Raw genomic sequence first — 18,801 nt, 5'->3', positions numbered from 1 at the left:
AGGAAAATATTTTTTTTTTTCTAATGTTTGATATATTAAAGACATAGTGCATATAATAAATTCTCAAATTATAAATTTGTTGAAGTTTAACTGAGAGTTTGCATGGGAGATATGTTATCTATATCAAATTGTTAATACTGATCCATAACAAATTGTTAATACTGTTGTAGATAATTTTTAATTGGGCAAAATGATATGTAATATATTTGCAAAAATAAAGCGTTGTAAAATGAGTTGAAGTTGTCGAGATGCACTCTGTCGTTAAACAATATTATCAAGAGTTTCCACGCGAGTGGTTTCGCGCACGATAAGAGCCTACCACAAGCAGCTAGTTTAAAGCACTTGAAAGCAGGAAATGTTAAAAGCACTGTAAAATAATTTAAGATGAAATGTGTGATAACAAAATTTTATTCAATATTTTAGAATTAATTAATGTGTATTAATGGATGAATGCAAATTTCAAAAAGTGAAGGAGTCATCTAGTTGTTGAGAAAAATTTAGATATCTTTGAGAAGTGAAAGAATTTGATTCAGATAAAATATTTAGATAGAAATCAAATAAATTAGATATTTATCGTAAATACATATTCTGAAAATTATAATTGCCGATTATTTTTGTAAAAATATCATGATAGTAATTCTTTCAATAAAATTAATTTAATAAAAGTTAAAACATAAGAAAAAAGAACAGATTTACTATTGCACTGTAAATAGAAGAATAATAAACTTTGAGAGCAAGTAGACAGAGCTAATCAAAAACTAAAGTTCTAAAAAATTCTTTCGTAATTGGTTCTTTCCTGCGATTTTAAATTATGGCGTTTTCTTATTCGAGTCATTTAAATGATACTCCGACGTCTTAGAAATTCAAGCGAAAAGAGGAAATCAGGTCGCAGGGGTCAATATCTGGATGTCGTGTCTTGAGGATGACGAAGACGTTTTTGTCCACGCCACGACAAAATGTAGAGCGGAAGAGGATAAAGAAAAATAATTATCTCCAAACAAGAAGAACCGACAGCCGTAGGTAGTGTATCATTCGCCTCCTCGCGGAACAATAACTTTCCCGTCATTAAATTGTCAGGTTAATTAAATTGTCAAGAGAGTCGCAGGAATGTTGTGATTAGCTTTTGAATCGGTCGACACGTGAACGTCATGATTATTCATCAAGTTGTTTTATGCAATTCAAGGAGTGAATTGCGCAATTACAAGGGATGGCGCTTTTATTTTATCAGAGTTATGCACGAAATAAAAGAAATCACGGAGTGAAGAGTAAGTGAAGAAGCTTAGAGCATTGCTAGCAGAAGGATGTACGACTCACACATTATTCTAATTCAGTTAACGAAGAAATAAGTAACAAATCTATGATACGAGACGTAATCTTCGTTTTTGCTCTTACATCGTTGAAGTAAAATAGTACATTTAGTGTAAAGAGCACAGTTTGCGATATTATTATTATCAGTAATATTTTCAATGTTCGTACATTTATTATAGCGTTTTTCCATCCAGAGAAAAATTTCTTTGAGTCAAAAAACATTTGTTTGAATCAAAAAAATTTGTGCATTGCTATATATTAAAGAAAGGTTTTTTTTTAATTTAAAAATATTTTTTGATAATTTTTAAAATTTTTGTCAGCACTTTGAATTAGAAAATTATTTGTTCAAATTAAACAAATAGTTTAAACATATAATTTATTTATTTAAAAAAATAGGATAATAACGTTATATTTTTTTAAATCAAATAAATTTTTATTTCCACTTCAACTTAAAAGAACCAAGCTAAAGAAACGACCATCAATTTAAACATAACTTTTTGCTGGGTGTAATGTCTTTCTTATCTCATACTGCTACCGACATGTGCAATGATTTTAGAAAAACTTGTTTTTTTTACATAATATTTTATTAGCTTCAACGAGGATTTTTTTTTTAGTTTCTTCAACAAAGATGTCTCTTCTTTCTCGGAACAGCTTCAACAAAAGCTGTTCTATGGTTTCTTTAACCTTTAGTCTCTCGACCGGATTAACGTCTTCCTGCAGCCTCTCTACATTTCGTTTACTGTACATCGTCGCGATTCGATTCAACTTGCGCAACTGCGATGCGAGCGCGAATCACGTGTCGAGCAGAGTCTCGCGACAGCGGAGCTCGGTTCGAGCACGTCAAAATATCGTCACGTTCGGTGCGTCGACCCTGCTGTGCTCGCGACGAAGCGGAACAGGACAGGTTCGTTCGTTCGTCCGTCCGTTCGTCCATTCGTTCGTTCTTCAGGACTTTTCGTTGCACCGTTCGCGACGCTCAGCACAGAAATCGCGACGGCGCGGCGATTCCCCCGTAGAGACATCACGGTAGGTAGGTAGGTAGGTAGGTAGGTAGGTATGCATGCGCGCCGGGAGAACCGTTATTCAACCTTAAGGTTTAAGGTTCGTTCTCCAAGTAACCCGTGTCCGCGAGCCTATCCGACCGGACACGCGCGGATTTCCGCGTTCCGACGTTCAATTATCGAAACTGTCCGCACCTTTATTTAATATCTCTTCCCGGATTGTCGAGTAGATAATAAAAACGCAAGTGGTACTATCTTTGGTATCATCATTGGAAAATCTTCCTCCAACCCAAGTAATAGTATCTTTCATTTTTCTATAAAACCCAAGTGGCATGTATATTTTTCAAAAGAAAAAAAAAATTCTATGAATTGTCGCGTAATCAAAATATCATATCCGAACAAGCCCAGGTATTTTACAACTACAAATGAAATATTACAAAGATGAGTTTATACTCAATTTGCCTCTTCCTCCACTTCTTGCATTTCGTCCTTTATATAGCCCGATTTTACAAACCTAATTTAAGCGGTTCATTTCTCATCTTTATTTCTCTTAATTATTTTCGAGTTATGTGCCGTTTGGGTAATAACAAGTTCCACAATACAGATTCGAGATAAAAGCTAATTCCTTTTTATTTACGGGAGGCAGATCTTGCGAGGCGTCTGGTGTATCGCGCCAGTGCTCGCGTAATGAGCACTTGTCAACGGTGCGTTCGCAGGTCAGGATATTCGCAGCCTAATATAACTCGCGTTATTCACGTGATATAACGCGCCGCGTCGAAAATTATACGGGTACACACATTGTGCGCTCTTTCCACCTTCGTGTGAAAGCGCCATTCCGGCTCTGTGCGAGACACAGAGAAACGAGTCTCGTTCACACGGGGGGTCACAGCTAGCCCCAAGAGAGCAGTCATTGACATTGGAGAAAGAGCGAGCGGGGCGAGAGATGGAAAGATGAGAAAACGTGAGAGGGGGAGAGAGAAAGAGACTGAGAGAGACGGCGATACGTCTTCGAGAAACGTGACTAATATGGTCTCGCAGTGTCTTTACACGCCGCCTCGTCGTGCTGTCTTCTCCGATTTCTTCGCTGTCGCGAAGGTATATGGACCTGCTCCTTCGTCACTTAAAACAACGACGAACGGCACGAGAGGCACGAGGGAAAATTAATTCCGTCGGCTAATGCCAGGTCACGAGCGTTGAGAATTTCCTCTCTGAGAGATTTTCCTTTCGCGACTTTGCCCGTCGAAAATTTTAATACAAAGTGGCTGAGGAGAAGAAAGATTAAAGAGATGCTCGAAGAAATGTTGACGTGCGCTTGTGATAAGATTTAAACAATTTTTTAATAATTTAATAGCTTTTCTCTATTATTATTTCCAAAGTAAAGAATTGCAACTGAAGCTATTAAAAGTCCAAAAGACGCAGATTAATTTTGTTATTATTTTATTTAATCGAAATCAACGATTACATTATGATTTACGTTTCGACCTCCTTCGGGTCCTCTCAGCGCAACAATGTAGAAATGCAATTTCTATTATTATTTGTTGCACAGAGGTCTTTGATCGAGAACGGAAACGCGGTCATTAATGGGAATTCATCAAAAAGATCGCGCGATTCAAGCCGCCTTCGAGCAAAAGCACAAAGCAGCAATTTTCGATATATTAAAACAATTAAAGCCTTGTAAGAAAATATATGATGTGGCAACCGTACGTGAGGGTCGAAATTGCTAGTGCAACCCGCTGCAATATTAGCAAATTACATGGCGGAGTTGCATTAGGCGGTATACGCCAAAGATGCAAGAATGTGTCTAATTACATGCTCGTCCCGTCACGAAGAATCGCTTAAGAGGAAAATTATCCACTGTTGAAACTTCGCGAAATGCTTGAGGGAACAATATGACTCTTTTCGCATACAATTATAATTCAATTATAATATTATACAATATACAATTTATCAGTAACGTACTCTTGTATTTTTATCTATATGCGTAATGAAATACATTTTTTATATTGGTCTTTAAGAAAATGTGATCAAAGTTTGATACTGAGAATTATTAAGTTCATGCATTTCCAACGATTTAAAAATCTAATTCGTTTTCTGAAAATGATTAAGTAGAAATATTCGAATATTTTCAACAGAATTTTCTATTTTCTTTCTCATGTCAAATTATTTGTAAATAAGTCTATGATTTACGATGTGTAGACTTACATCATCATTCCTTCAATTTATATGATTATTTCTGTAACAGCAGGATGCGCATGTGGCGATTTACTTGTTACAAGCCTTTTAAGATAACAAGTACCACAATGTGATATTTACAATCGCGATTACATTTTTATTTTGTATAAGTTAACTCATGTAATTTATATTTTAAAAAATTATGATAAAATCAGTTCTTTAATTTTTTGTGTACATTTATTGTAAAAGTCAATTTACAGAAAATAAACTGAGAAAAACATTTTATCATAGTTTTCTTAATGTTTTAAGAAGCGTTCTATACATCCTCAAGATGCCAAGTATCTCAATATTATTGACCATTTAATTTTGCATAGGTTAACGTACGTAATTTATATTAAAAAAAAATATAATAAATTTAATTTTGTAATTTTGTGCGCATTTATTTCAAAGATCAATTTATGGAGAATACGAAAAAAGTTAATTACTGTTGTTTACCAAACCGATTATCTGGACATTCTTAACAGAGTATCTCACTCTTACTTTATTACTGCATAATACTCTTAATATAGTTCAGATATTAATTTTACTTTTAGCGTCTCAAGTCAAGACCGCTCTGTAACTCGGTAGCGGATAACGACGATTCGTATCTGCCGAGCCAAGTACGGAGCCAAGTACGAAGAAGAATAAATACATTAACAATCTGCTAGTGAATAGATCAGGCCGAGAAAGATAGTGGGAGGAAGAGAGAGGGCGAGAGCGAACAAGATACTTTACTTAGGCGGCGGAGCAATCTCGGATAATGCCCGAAACAGGTTTCGCGCGCGAATGTCTTACTTCTTCCCAACGACAACGACGGCGACGACGATATTCGACGGTATTCGACAGTCGCGCTGCCCGAATCTGCGTTCATCGGACTTTACTCCTGCGGGCAGCAGGTAAGTAGAAAGTACAATATAGCGCAAGGAACGCTGATAAAGCGCTTGCCTCACTTACGTCACGAATAAACAAAGAAATGAAATAATAAACGATCCAATTAATTTCAGCTGACAAAGAAGTTTGGTAATCGTTGAAAAAATGTGTCAAATTGTGCAAAATTGGAATGTCTTTCAGGAGAAATTTATATTTTCTTACGATTGAATAGCGAGTTTAGGAAAAATAAAGCTTTGAATACAAAATTATGGAGTTTTTAAAATCTTTTTTAATATTATTAAAATAGAAGGGCAAAGCTTCTTACATTTTTCTAGTGTTTTTAAAATTGTTATGCCAAAGAGGAAATAGAAATATTATTTTATATAATCAGAAAAAAATAATCAATATTAAAATTCTATAAAATTTTTGCAAAGTTATCTTTTCGAATTTGCGAAATCTTCTTTGTGAATTAGCTAAAGTATGCTAAAGAATAATGTGTATTACATATCGCGTGTACGTGATTTCCTACTAACCTGATACATAATGCATTCAACGACAAGCAATGCAATTTATCATAAGTGTACAAAGTATACGTAATACTAATCAAAGATCTGTGTATGCTAATCAAATCCTATAAGCACACGATATTCCTAGAATATTATACGAATATTATTAGAAATAAAAATAATATTATTACCAATATTCCAAGAATATTATTCAATATTTTTTTAATGTTATGGGAAAATTGTGTTAATGTTATATGTCCATTTTTATATTCGTGATATGTTATTTTAATATCTGTTGAATATTATTGTGGTAATAAATTACTGTAAATTATTACAAATAAAATTTTAATAAACTTATAATAATTATATTTAAAAGTTGTAACATTTTCAATAAATAAAAAATGGAAATACTGAAATACTAAATAATATTATTTATTTCTTCATGTAATATTTATATAATATTATCAGGAGTTGATATATAATCATTTTTATTAGTATTTCAGGAATATTATTTAATATTAAATGATATTACGCGCTTGTAGAGAAATTGTTACAGAAATAGTTAAATTAATAAACTGGAATTTCATGTTGAGTAAAGTTTTGTGCAAGAGCAAGAATTAAGATACCACGTCTTATATCTATATCTTAAAGTACTAAAGGTATGCATGCATATAATTAGGAAAACGTTTCCAACTAACGCGAGAATTATACAGTTTATGACATAAATTGTAAAGCATATAATTTGTGTCTCGTTTAAATGGCTGAGTGCAAATAAATGTATGACAGATAAATAAAAAAAATATGTAAAAAGGTGAAATATATTGAGCGATAAGAGTTTGATAAATGATAGGAGAGAAACGTAAAATAAATCGAAGAGTATCACACGCATTACACTAAATAGTGTGACACTCTTTTGAGTTAACGTTCTGGGAAAGAGGACAAATAAAGTAAAGAAGATAATGTAAGTTCTCTTTATCAAGCGATTTGATAATTCATTCTTAAACACCGGTAGTCACTATGAAAATAAAGTGACTCGCGCGTCAGAATGCGGTTTCCTCACGTTCCACTACTATGAAACTTTTCCTTCATTCCTGAAAGGTCATTTTCTCCTCGTAATTACCCTACTCACGAGCCAAAAGTTCCTGCCACTCCTAACGACCCGTCATCCTCCATTTGCTCGAAGCACGAAACGCATGATCAGCATATCCACCGAATCCGACACGATTCTTGCACATGACATATTCGAGCGTCAAACTTCGACCAACTTATACTCAAGTTATATTGAAAATTGCAAAACACTTGGATCTTTCTGTAAAAATTTATTTACAGAAGATTTAAGATAATTTTTAAGACTTTGCTTAAGATGTTTATTTAGGATAATTGGAGAGAGAGAGAATATATAATTTTATATTTATAAAATATATACGCAAAAAATTAATTCAAAGTTTTTAAATTTTTAAATAATGCGATTTTTTCTGGTTGAGCAAAAATGTAAAAGTTGAAATTTTCATTTTCATAATATCTAACATATTATTCACTAATCGTTCTTCATTTTCTTTTACTAGAAAGTAAATGAGAAAATATGGTTTTATCATAATATTCACACTATAATAAAGTATCAAATCGCGTGCACGATTACCCAGGCCTAGTCAATAGCTAAGTTTTATATTTATACGTATATTTAAAAATTTAAACATTTTTCTATGTTATCCAGATCTTAAATTAAGATCTTGAAGGCTTAGAACAATTTTATAATTTTTTTAATAATACTTTGAGATTACTTAAAATCACAAAAATTGAATTGATTTTAATTAATCGTAATACATTCCGCACAAATTTCTTTCTTTTTTGGGACCGATACGCTGAAACATGAGTTTGGTAGTAGTAATCAAGCTTAGCCGACAGTTACCGAGCTTTGATGAAATAGCTTTAATTAAATATTCAGTTAATACGACCAAATATTTAATAATATTTAGTGACCATTTAATAACCGTTTAGTAACAGATAAGTTACTATCATTCTGTTTGTTCGCTATTTCTAAATATTTGGTTATATTAATTAAACATTCGTTTGAAGTTATTTCACCAAGGCTTAATTATACTATTACCAAAATCTATTTTTCAGTGTGGATGGTGAAGATTGGCGGACACAACGTGGCTGTAACGAGTATCCGTTGAACAACCTTCACTACGAGACGCAACCATATTTCACCGATTACCGGCACGAGAAAAGGCCCTTCACCGCGTGAGGCTTACGCTCCGAAATACATGCCGAGTGAGAGAAATTACCCCTGATCCTCGTCGGCAGCGGCTCCTTGCTGAACGATGCGAACCACGTCCGTCGTCGACATCGTTGGCACTCAAGTTGCCCCCCACACATACATACACACATACACACACATCCACACACATACACACACCGATGATCACCGATCACACATCCTGCCGCTCCACCTCTTCGAGCATCCCCGAAGGAATTTGTCTTCGATGCCGCTGCTCCGCGATCGGGAGAAATTCTCTTTTTGACGGACTCGCGAACCCGAATTCTCCTCTCGATACACTCTGCGGTTAACGCACGTGTGTTCGCCAGGCCAGGCCAGGCCGGGTTAAACGCTGGGTGTCCAGGCTGGCTGGCGCCCGTCAAGGCTACCGATATGGGAGAACGAAAGAGCGATCCGGGGGCCCGTTTCTGCAGCTACGGAACCCTCGATACACGTCCTCGTGCGTCTACGTGGTCCCCCTGGTGCAGCAGGAGGAGGAAGAAGAAGAGGCGGAGGCGGAGGCGAAACCACGAGGAGTTGCACACACGGCGGTGAACACCACCTCACTGAGCCTCCAGACGAGTGTCGTGCCGCACCGCTCGTCGGTCTTACCTGTGCACATGTACGCACGCGATGTTTTTCTTCACTTGGCTCTGTGTGTGCGCGCGCGCGCGCGCGTGTGTGTGTGTGTATGTGTGTGTGTGAACGCCGTTCTTTTCCCTCTACACACGCAGACAGGTGTACGATTCTTGATTGGATTGTATATGTGTACGCACGCGCGTCCCGTGTGTAAACTGGTGTGGCACGTTCTTTACGCTCTATCCGTTTGTGTGCGAGAGATACGGCGAAGATATTCTTTTCCTTCTACCTGCGCGTAAACGCACACATACGAAAGCAATGACTCCTGATTTGCGTGTGTCGCATGTAACTGGCGTGGCGTGTTTTTGCTTTTGTATGCGGTGCGTGCGTACGCGTGTGCGTAGCGCTGCTCCGCACGCATAAAGATGCCTCTTTGTCTGTGTGCGTAAAACGACGCCGCGTGTTCTTTTACTTCTACCTGTAGCGATACTTTGACTCTTGACTGTGTGCGCTACGTTTATGTGTACACACCGACACGTTCGCTTCCTCCTGCTGTAACCAGCCGCGAGGAATTCTTGGTTTTATGTATGCGGATGTGCGTTTGTGTAGCGTCGTTTTACCTGCTCCATAAGGTGTGTATTGGTATTAGAAAGATATACGTGCGTACAAGAGAGAGTATGTGTGTATATGTGTGTGTGTAAGTATACTGCATAGTGTGAGAGATCAGTGATGTATGACGAGATTGGACGTCCCGAGAAGTCCGAGGGATTTAAAACAATATACGATATTTAATTAAAATAGCTTTGAGAAACGGAAACTTTTAGAAGAAGAATAATGCTCTTGAGAAAAATCATTCGTTCAATTTTCGCTGAAATCTCAAATTTTGTCTGCATGTATTTTATCAATGTATAAAGAACTTTTATTTAAAAAATCTTATTATTGTAATTTAAAGTTTGACGAGATATTTTTCCCCACCCACTAATAGAGCTAATAAAGAAGTATTAATGAAAACTGGTTATACGTTCACTCCTGGTAATATTGTATGAAAAATATTATTTACTTCAGTATTTTTAATTATCGGGAATATTATAACTTTTAAATGTAATAAATATGAGTTTATATAATAATCAACATTAATTTTTTACCACAATAATATTTGTAGAACGTTTTCATCATATTTCATGGATATTGAAATAATATACCACGAATATTATGTAAAACGGACATATAATATTAACACAGTATCCCTATAATATTAATTAAAATAATATAAAAAGTATTGAATAATAATTTTGGCAATATTATTTTAATATTAATTTAATTTTTAATAATATTCGTATAATATTCTAGAAATATTGAGTGCTTATAAAAATGATGTTTTGTCACATTTGTTAATTTCTTGTAAAATATAGTATTTCACGTGCTTTTGTTTTACATATGACCGAGTATTCTCCGATACATCAATGATCTATCAATAATTCTGTCTAGCAAGTGATGCAATGAATATGCGTCAATAAGTCAACGATTATTCGTTTTTTTTTATCTCGTAATGCCTGGAATAATCTCGCTGGAGAACGAGAAAGAAAATGCGAGCGATGCCGCAGGAAATAATCCGATCGCGAGTTTCTATTGTATTCACTGCCAGTGTTATTGCCACAACTTCCTACGCATGATTTATTCGCAAGAAATATTGGCTTTTCGTCATACATAATTTTCCAAGGAAACATTCCTTATTCCTTATTCAACCGTTCGTCCAATATCGGAGTGATCTCTTTTCTGTGGCAACTTTGATCTATTTCATATTACATTTATTGCCAATTTATTAAGAGCACACGTTGCCAGATCTTCAATGTCATGAAATTATTCTTACAATTTGTATTCATCAATAAATGAGACAAATTAAAATGCGATAGAATATCATGTAATAATGATAAATCAATAACGTTCCAATAATTTAAATTATATTCATATTCTAAGTATTTATCTCTCAGTTATTATTTGAATACATTAATTGAATTATTTATTATATTATTTTCATGAAAAATATTATCGTATGTCACGATGCCGGCTTTGTATCAGCAAACACGTGATAGTAGACTGATCATTCAATACTTTCGATCTCTTTTTACTTCTTTCCTTTCCACCACTCATTGTCAGTGAACTATTTTATTTGATTCTGCGCTCTTTCCTCCTCTCTCTTTTGAGCGAATCTTGCACGGAAATGTATCTTGCATATTTAGCAGAGCTATAACGAAAATTCGTAAGAATGCAGAGAAGGCTTTGCTACCTGTTGCGTTCGACTTGCAGTTGCATGTACCTGTCGCAAGAATGTAAACGCATCGCGTGAAATGCAGTATACGATGACTTACATGCACGCTAACAGCTCTGTAGTACATTTGCCTTAGTACGAATGTGTAAGCATGCAAATCTTAAATGCTTCTTTTACATATTGATTGTATTCCTGTACGGTTTTGCATAAATAATTTATTATAATAATATAATAAATTTATAGATGTTGCTTTATAAATAAGCTTTAATCGATTAAATAAATTTTTTGTAATTAAAGATGACAGATTATTGTTGCATTATTATTTGTCTGTAAATGAATTTATGGAATTACTTTTTAAATTCTATTCACGCATTATCTCTGACTGCTTAATCAGTTACACAAAATGCATTTGAAGACGAGTGCAAAATCTAAAGGTTTTACATTATATTCCTTTTTTTAACATTAATAGATATCATCTTAACGATAACGAGTTATTTAATATTTTAATATGCTTTCATTGAATCATTTATAAAACTTATTATCAAAAATTGAATAACATAAAAACATTAAATTTTAATATAATTATTTACATATTGGAATTTTTATAATTGTACTTTTTTCACATTTATGCTTTATATCGAACTCTCTGTAATAAAAGGTAAATGTTTAAATTTAAATGTTACCAGAGAAGCAATTAGGAAACAAGAAAAAGCAGACACAGAAATTACGACGACAGTAATAACGATGAGAGCATCAATAATTTTCTTGAATGACAGGATATAGTAGTTACGACCACAAAACATGTGACTACGTTTTTACTACACAATAATGCGTCGTTCATCAAAATACTACATATTTGTAAATCATAAAGCAGAGACGAGACAGCGAAGGTCAAAGAATCGACTCTCAATAGTAAACAAATGGCTGGTTTGATGGCTTTCAGTCAATATACGCCCGAAATATGTATACACGCAACCAATTTCATCATTATTTGATTTGTTCAAAATCATATAAAAGATTTAGAAGAACTAGATACAAGTTATCAAAACTCCTGTTAGTTTTATATATCATTACAATCTTGATAGTGTCGTTGTACCAGTCGCTGAACAGTCGCCAATAAATGACTGTTTAGAAAAACTATTAAAATAATAAAATGCAAAATTAATTGATATTGTTGAAATCCAATTTTCATGGAAATTTTATTAAAATGTAATTTTTTATTTGAAAATGTAATTGTATTAATAAGTTATTTTATATTTTTTCATTGACTGGTCCAATTTCTTATTTTTTCATTGACTGATGCAATGATCCTATATTAGCAGTCTGAAAATGTTGCGAGAAAAATACGAGTAAAGTGCAGAACACGGAAAGAAATCCATGATTTCATTTTCCTGTTTCTCAAAGTTTCGATCGCTTCCTTACCTTTTTCCAGTTTCTGCAAACTTTGAAAGTTCGTTCTCGAAATACTTACATGATCCTCAATAGTTCCCAGCCCCGAGCATCTTCTACCCTCTGAAGAGCTTCAAGCAATTTGTCTATATGTACTTCCTCCATATCGAGATCATATCGCGATATAAGGATGTTTGTAACAGATAAAATTACTCGAGCTTTTCGTCGAAAACGAGACTATTAGCGGTATTCGCGATTGTACGTGCTGTCGAGCGTCACGTACGCCGTCATACTGGTGTTCGGAATGTTGATACCGGCGCGGCTTCCTGGGGTGGCAAATGTGTCCACAACACATTCCATTTACATCTTACATCCTATCGACGTCACGGCGCGAGTGACGCGAATACCTTAACGGATACCTTATCTTCCGCGCATCTCGAGAAAAAAAAAGTCCATTTGAACTTCGTATACAAAAATCACTTTCTTTTAATTTCTTTTAATTAATTATCTATTACGTGAAAGACATATAATATTACTTGTCTAGTATACGTGTATAATCAAAAGTAATCCATAATATTATATTGCACTCGCGGTATATATAAGAAAAGGGCGGAAACGTCTGCGTCAAGTAATGAATTAACCACATGGTACATATACAAATCTGAGAAAAATACGATTAGAAAAAGGGAACCTTTGAGATATCACAATATATATTTTTTTAATGGGCGGATTCCTTAACCAACACGGATTCGATTTGAATTTTTTCTTGTGAAGTAATTTTGCATATATCTCCTGAAACATCAACTCCAAATTGGTCGAGGAATCTTTAGGTAAAAGAAATATACGGGGAATATTCTGTATGTATATTTAGAATACCCTGTGTGTATATATATGTACTTCTTAAAGATTTCGATGCAAGGAACAAGAATGCGATTATATGCATTTTTCCTCGTTGAATTAAACAATTTTAATAGACATCTTGCATCACTGCCGTAATCACGACTGAATGGAAGGTTCTTTAATATATTGTATTCGAGTAGCGCGATATATACACACTATTAGACAATTATGTCCGAAATTGCGGCACATCGTGCAGTATGAACAGTCTTTTAGAAACAATTTATACGTATATATTCACATCTCACAACAGATTCCAAAAAGATTGAAAGAACCGTTTCCGTTTTTCAGAATCACACGCCATTCGCAATACCGAAGTGTTCGCGAAGTTTTCAAGAGATACATGAATACCGGAGTTTAGACTGGCGTTCTAAAAAGCCGAGATCTTATTCAGCGCGGAATCAAAGCCTCTGCGATAATGCGAAACGAATCGATTTTTTTAGAACACGAAAATTTCATCATAATCTTATGTTTCAAGAACTTTTTTTCAAAGTATCAAAGATTTTGATGATTCAAGACTCGGATTGTTAAATCACAGATTGTTCTGAGACTTTTTCGATATTCTGCATATGTATTAACTTCATTACGTCAAATGTCATGGTCTGTAAATCTTTTATTATAAATTTCCATATTGTTCTAAAATATTAGAAAGTTAATTTCTGCGCGATTTTGACATTTACAGAAATAGGGTATGGTAGTTGACCCTGATACTATCTGAATTCGCGTCACAGTATATAATAAATATATACCCAACTGTGTACTTTCCCTATGAAGGAAAATCGTATGTTTTATAGTAGGTACGAGACACATGTAGATTATAAAATTGACAATTGTTGCGCAACGTCAGCACACTGCGAATGCACAACGCTTCAGAGAAATGTATCTTTTTCTTTCTTCCTTTCCCTTTCTCTATACATGTGAAACGTCAGTTTCGCATGATCGCGGAAATTACGCGAAAAATTCCTTAATTGTCAAACTCTGCGAAGAGACACGGGATTCACATACAAAAGATTCTCACAACCGAAACGTTCATTTTGAAAACGATATAAGAATATGATTTAAATAAAACAAAAATATACTTACACTAGCTTTAAATTAGTTTATTGGAATAGAATATTTAAATAGAAAATATAATATTTAAAGTAAAAAGAAAATTTTGTTCGTTTTAGACTTTCAATGAATGATTTATGCCGTTTTCAAAATGAATTTACATAGCACGCACATGAAACTGTTATCAACCACGTACATAAACATATTCATCATTATTCATCATTCATTCAATAAACTTTACTATTATTCCGCATTTTTTATGTATTTCCGTATTTTTTTTTCTTCTCTGTAGTAACACAATTTGCTTTTAAGATTTTGCTCGCTGTAACATCGGTGTGTACCTTTAACATTTTTATTCTAGCTTTAAATCATGATTATTTAAGCAAGAAAATAGACTTTGGTGAAATCGATTTCACCAAAATTCCCCCAAAATTCATTTACTCTGAACGCTGTGTGAGCAATATCAAGTTTAAAATGATAAATAGAAGTAATTCGATAATCTTCTTCAATAATCTTTTTATTTCGATAAAATAAAAAGATGTCCTCGAATGCTCATCAAAGACTTAATAGTCTCCATTATTCTGATAGAAGGTAAAATTGACTATGTGAGAATATTTCATAGAAACTTGATTTCGCCATTTAAACAATGAATATCGAAACAGAATACTCTTACCTCATACTTGGATGGCTTAGAATCAAAAGGATCGAGGATCTAGAATATCCTCTTATCCTTTAATTTCAAGATAATGTGATCCGGCACTTCATTGTTGGATCAACATCGCGCGATATTAGATCTCTTAATCTACCTTAACGCTGCGAGAAAATTTCTAAGATAAAACATTGCGTCGACTAAAATCAGAATCCGCACACCGGAAGTAGAGAAAAACGAGGGATGATCACGATTATCGCGACTCTGCCTTCGTTTTTGGTGGCCTGAAAGCTTTTAGCTTCTTTGCTTTCTTTTGCTTTGTGGCGCTTGTACCAGACTGAAACGCTTTCCAGCTGTCAACGCGTGATTGTCTAGACTCCTCGAAGTTTCGTTGCCATTCGCGCTCCATTGCTGCCTGGGCTTCCGCAGACAATTCCTCTTCGCGTTTTCTTTTACGCTGCTCTGCATCTCTTGTAGCGAGTTCACGTCTGCAAAAGAAAACAAAAAATGGTCATTTAAGATAAATGTATCGTCTTCAAATGTTCAGAGATGTCTAATTTACTAATTTCTATCTAATATTTCAATACATTTTTTTGTCTATTTAGAATCAAGATTGTAAATCGACCTTCTTCGCTCCATATCGGCGAACAGTTTCATTGTCATAACCCAGACAGCGTGCCTGTAACCTTCTTCAGTTTCTTCCTCTAAAAGTGTTGGACCTGTGTTCTCAGATTTTCCTTCTTTCTTTAGCTTCTTTTTCTTTTCTGCAATCTTTAAATTTCAAATTATATAATATGAATTCATGTTATATATTGTATAAAAAATATATATACAATGTGTCTTGTTACAAAGGATAAAATTTTCATAAGTAATTAAATATTTACCATGTGATCAGTCCGAGCCTTTGCTTCCTCAATAACGTCCATACATTTTGATCTAGTCTCCTCATTTTCCAGGGTTTTCCACGCCTTATTAACAACTGCAATTAATAATATATTTTTTTAATTATTTATTACATTATAACGCATATATTTTCTTAAGCTGAATCGATCTGCTATACTTACTTTCAAAGGCTTGCTGCGCTCTTTCGGCGTCATCCTGATTTTTGTCTGGATGCACCAAAATTGACATCTATAATTTTGAAATCAAAAGATGAAAATTAAATTATGCTATGTATTCTTATTAGAGGAAAAAATAGATACTTACACGACGGTATTTCTTTTTTATTTCTTCTATTGCTGTGCTTGGATCAATTTGTAAAACTTCAAATGGATTCAAATTGAAGTAAGATGACCCAGGTCGCAATAATCTATCAATTTGTTGTTTGGGAGTCAGCACAGAGTCTCTCTTTTCAATTTCTTTAACCTGTAAAAAGATACAATAAAGTTGTGATTGAAATACATCTATATAATTAAGATTTAAATAAATAAAATCATTAATAAACATTAAATTCAATTATTCAGTTACTAAATTTCTGGATAACAAAATAATGTAACAACTTTTCAAAGTAACAAACTTTCAATACAAAAAAATATTTATAGTTTATTGTATATTTTATCAATTCTTAAATTAATGCGTTTGTATGTATAACAGAAAATTATTTTTAGAGTATCCAATACAAAATATATACTGTGTAACAAAATATGAATGTTATAATAGAAGAGTACAAGAAAAATGCAATTATATGGCTAAAGTAAGCAGTTCCTGCAAACGAGAGCTCTTAAACAAGTTATCAAGAGTGTCATGTTTATCTTCCTTAAACTGAGATAGTATAAAGAATGCAATTATAAATTGAATAACTATAACCTCCTTAGAGGAGAGAGAAGCCTTATTAGCGTACAATACATGTTGAGTTGTAACAATAATTCTGATAAATAATTTTACAATAATAATTCTATAAAATATAATATATACAAATATATATATATATATATATAGAAAATATTTCGTGTAGAAAGAATGTGAGAAACCTTGACACAAACATGCCTGTGCAGGTTAGGCAAGCCCAATGTTTATAATGCCAATATTGCTCGCAAGATTCGGCACGACTACATACGATAATAGGAGGTAGTTAGAGCATAAATGGACTTATGAGACGTCCGCTGTCATTTTATTTCCAGCATAAAGTGGTACTTGTCGAAGTTACTTTGTGTTGCAAATTTGTTTACGCGTCTGCTCAAGGGTAAAATGGTTCGAGCATTGTTTTTCTGACGACGCTGTACACAAAGAGACGCTGAGATTAACAGAAAATCGCTTACCTCCGTGTAAAATTCGTTAAATTCATCCTCCTTCTTGGCGGGATTTTCACTTGGTAAGCTGGAGTCGGTGGAGGCCATCTTACTTGCTATAAGCTCAAGGGCTCTCGATCGTGCTGCCGACTGGTGGAAGATCGCGATTTTACCGGCGCGGTTGAGTAGGTACAGTAGTTTATCACAATAATTATCTTGTCCAAATTAAAAAAAAAGGATTGACAAGAAATTAATCATTCATCATTTTTACTAATTTTGAGTTTTTAATTGAAAGCAAGAAATAATGCTCTGATGAAAAAATTTCTCAAAATTTTTTAGAGTTTCTATATAATTTTATAACTATCTCAGATTTTTTATATTAATTGAAACATTTTTTAGAAACATTTTTCATACTCGAAAAGTCTGAATCTTTTCTCAAAATTTTTCATGTATGTTAATTATGAAATATATCTTAAGATTTCTAATGATATTTTATCTTATAATTTTTGACGAAATGCTATAAAATTTAAAAAAATTGAAAATATTTTTTTAGAAATTATGGAATGAAACATTTCAGAATATTTCAGAATTCACATTTATGCAAACTTCTAAGAAAAGTTGTAAATTTTTTTAGTATTTCTGAAAAATGTTTCAATTTATGTAAAAATTATGAGAAAAATTTTCATCAGAATAATGTTTAAGAAACGTAACTAAACTTTATGATCATCATTATCAAAATCTTTGACAATAATTCTGATTTGCAGAAAACGCAATAAATATTTTATTTTTAAATGTAAATGCCAGGATTGCATTTGCGCGTAAAATAGAAATTGTCTACATTACACATAAACAACGTAAACTATGTAAACTGTGTAAAATATCATCTATGTAAATTATTATTTATGGAACATAGAAGATTCGAACTTGTCATATGAAAAATTGATATATCATTTTCGTCCATTTTTTAATTTTTAATATGATATATTTTTATCGATATTAAAATCAGATAAATTAATTATTTTAAAATTTAATTACTTTTTCTGTATTGCCTTCTGTATTATCTACTTTACAATAGTTTACATATTTTACATGTTCGTATTGTCTACATGAAAAAGGACATATAAACGTCACGTATTATTTACGTAAAAAAGCCATAAATAATGTAGACGTAATCTTAAAGTATAAGGCACAACCCTAGTAAGTGTCTGTTTGTTTCTAAAGTAAAATGTAACAGTAAATTACAAAATCAATAACGATTCTGATAAAAATATATTAAACGGAGACTGATTCATTCAAGTTCTTTTTTCTTAAAAAAAAAGAAAAATTAAAAAAAGATTGTTTTTTTTTTTTTAATTAATTTATTCAGATAAAATTTTTTTTGTAATAGAATGGTAGAGAAAATGTAGTCAGAGACAGGGCAGGTTTTAATGTAAAATTTCGTAATATTTTATTAACAAAGCTTAACAGCCAATAAACAAGTAATGCCTCTTTCGCGATAACAAAGACACATCGAACGAAATCAGAGCGTTATTATTATTGCGGCATATACACTTTCGTCAAACTGATCGGTTGACTAGGATCTAA

General features: G+C 33.3%; 2 protein-coding genes across 4 annotated transcripts in view; both read right to left on the bottom strand.

Moving 5' to 3' along the window:
- The window catches only part of LOC105196046 (serine-rich adhesin for platelets), a 60,421-nt gene extending 47,665 nt beyond the window's left edge, over positions 1–12,756 (bottom strand). For 2 of the 3 annotated variants that reach the window (XM_026133405.2, XM_039456276.1), the window contains exon 1: positions 12,476–12,756. In XM_026133405.2, coding sequence (XP_025989190.1) covers positions 12,476–12,558 — 83 coding nt within the window. In that variant the 5' untranslated portion in view covers positions 12,559–12,756. Of the gene's footprint in view, positions 1–8,184; positions 8,751–12,475 lie in introns of those variants that run through there. The other variant, XM_026133406.2, reaches the window with a different exon arrangement.
- A 117-nt stretch (positions 12,757–12,873) lies between these two features.
- LOC105196021 (dnaJ homolog subfamily C member 8) lies at positions 12,874–17,379 on the bottom strand. The gene is made up of 6 exons (XM_011161737.3): positions 17,248–17,379; positions 16,196–16,354; positions 16,054–16,120; positions 15,874–15,968; positions 15,615–15,760; positions 12,874–15,477 (listed from the first exon to the last, which is right to left on the bottom strand). Exons 1-6 carry the CDS (start codon positions 17,323–17,325, stop codon positions 15,243–15,245), a joined length of 780 nt encoding a protein of 259 aa, XP_011160039.1. The 5' UTR covers positions 17,326–17,379; the 3' UTR covers positions 12,874–15,242.
- Positions 17,380–18,801: the final 1,422 nt, after the last annotated feature.

Source organism: Solenopsis invicta, chromosome 12 (assembly GCF_016802725.1).
Source record: "Solenopsis invicta isolate M01_SB chromosome 12, UNIL_Sinv_3.0, whole genome shotgun sequence".
Taxonomy (NCBI): Eukaryota; Metazoa; Arthropoda; class Insecta; order Hymenoptera; family Formicidae; genus Solenopsis; species Solenopsis invicta.
The sequence above is the reverse complement of the archived record's forward strand: the minus strand, read 5'-3'. Positions and strand labels throughout refer to the sequence as shown.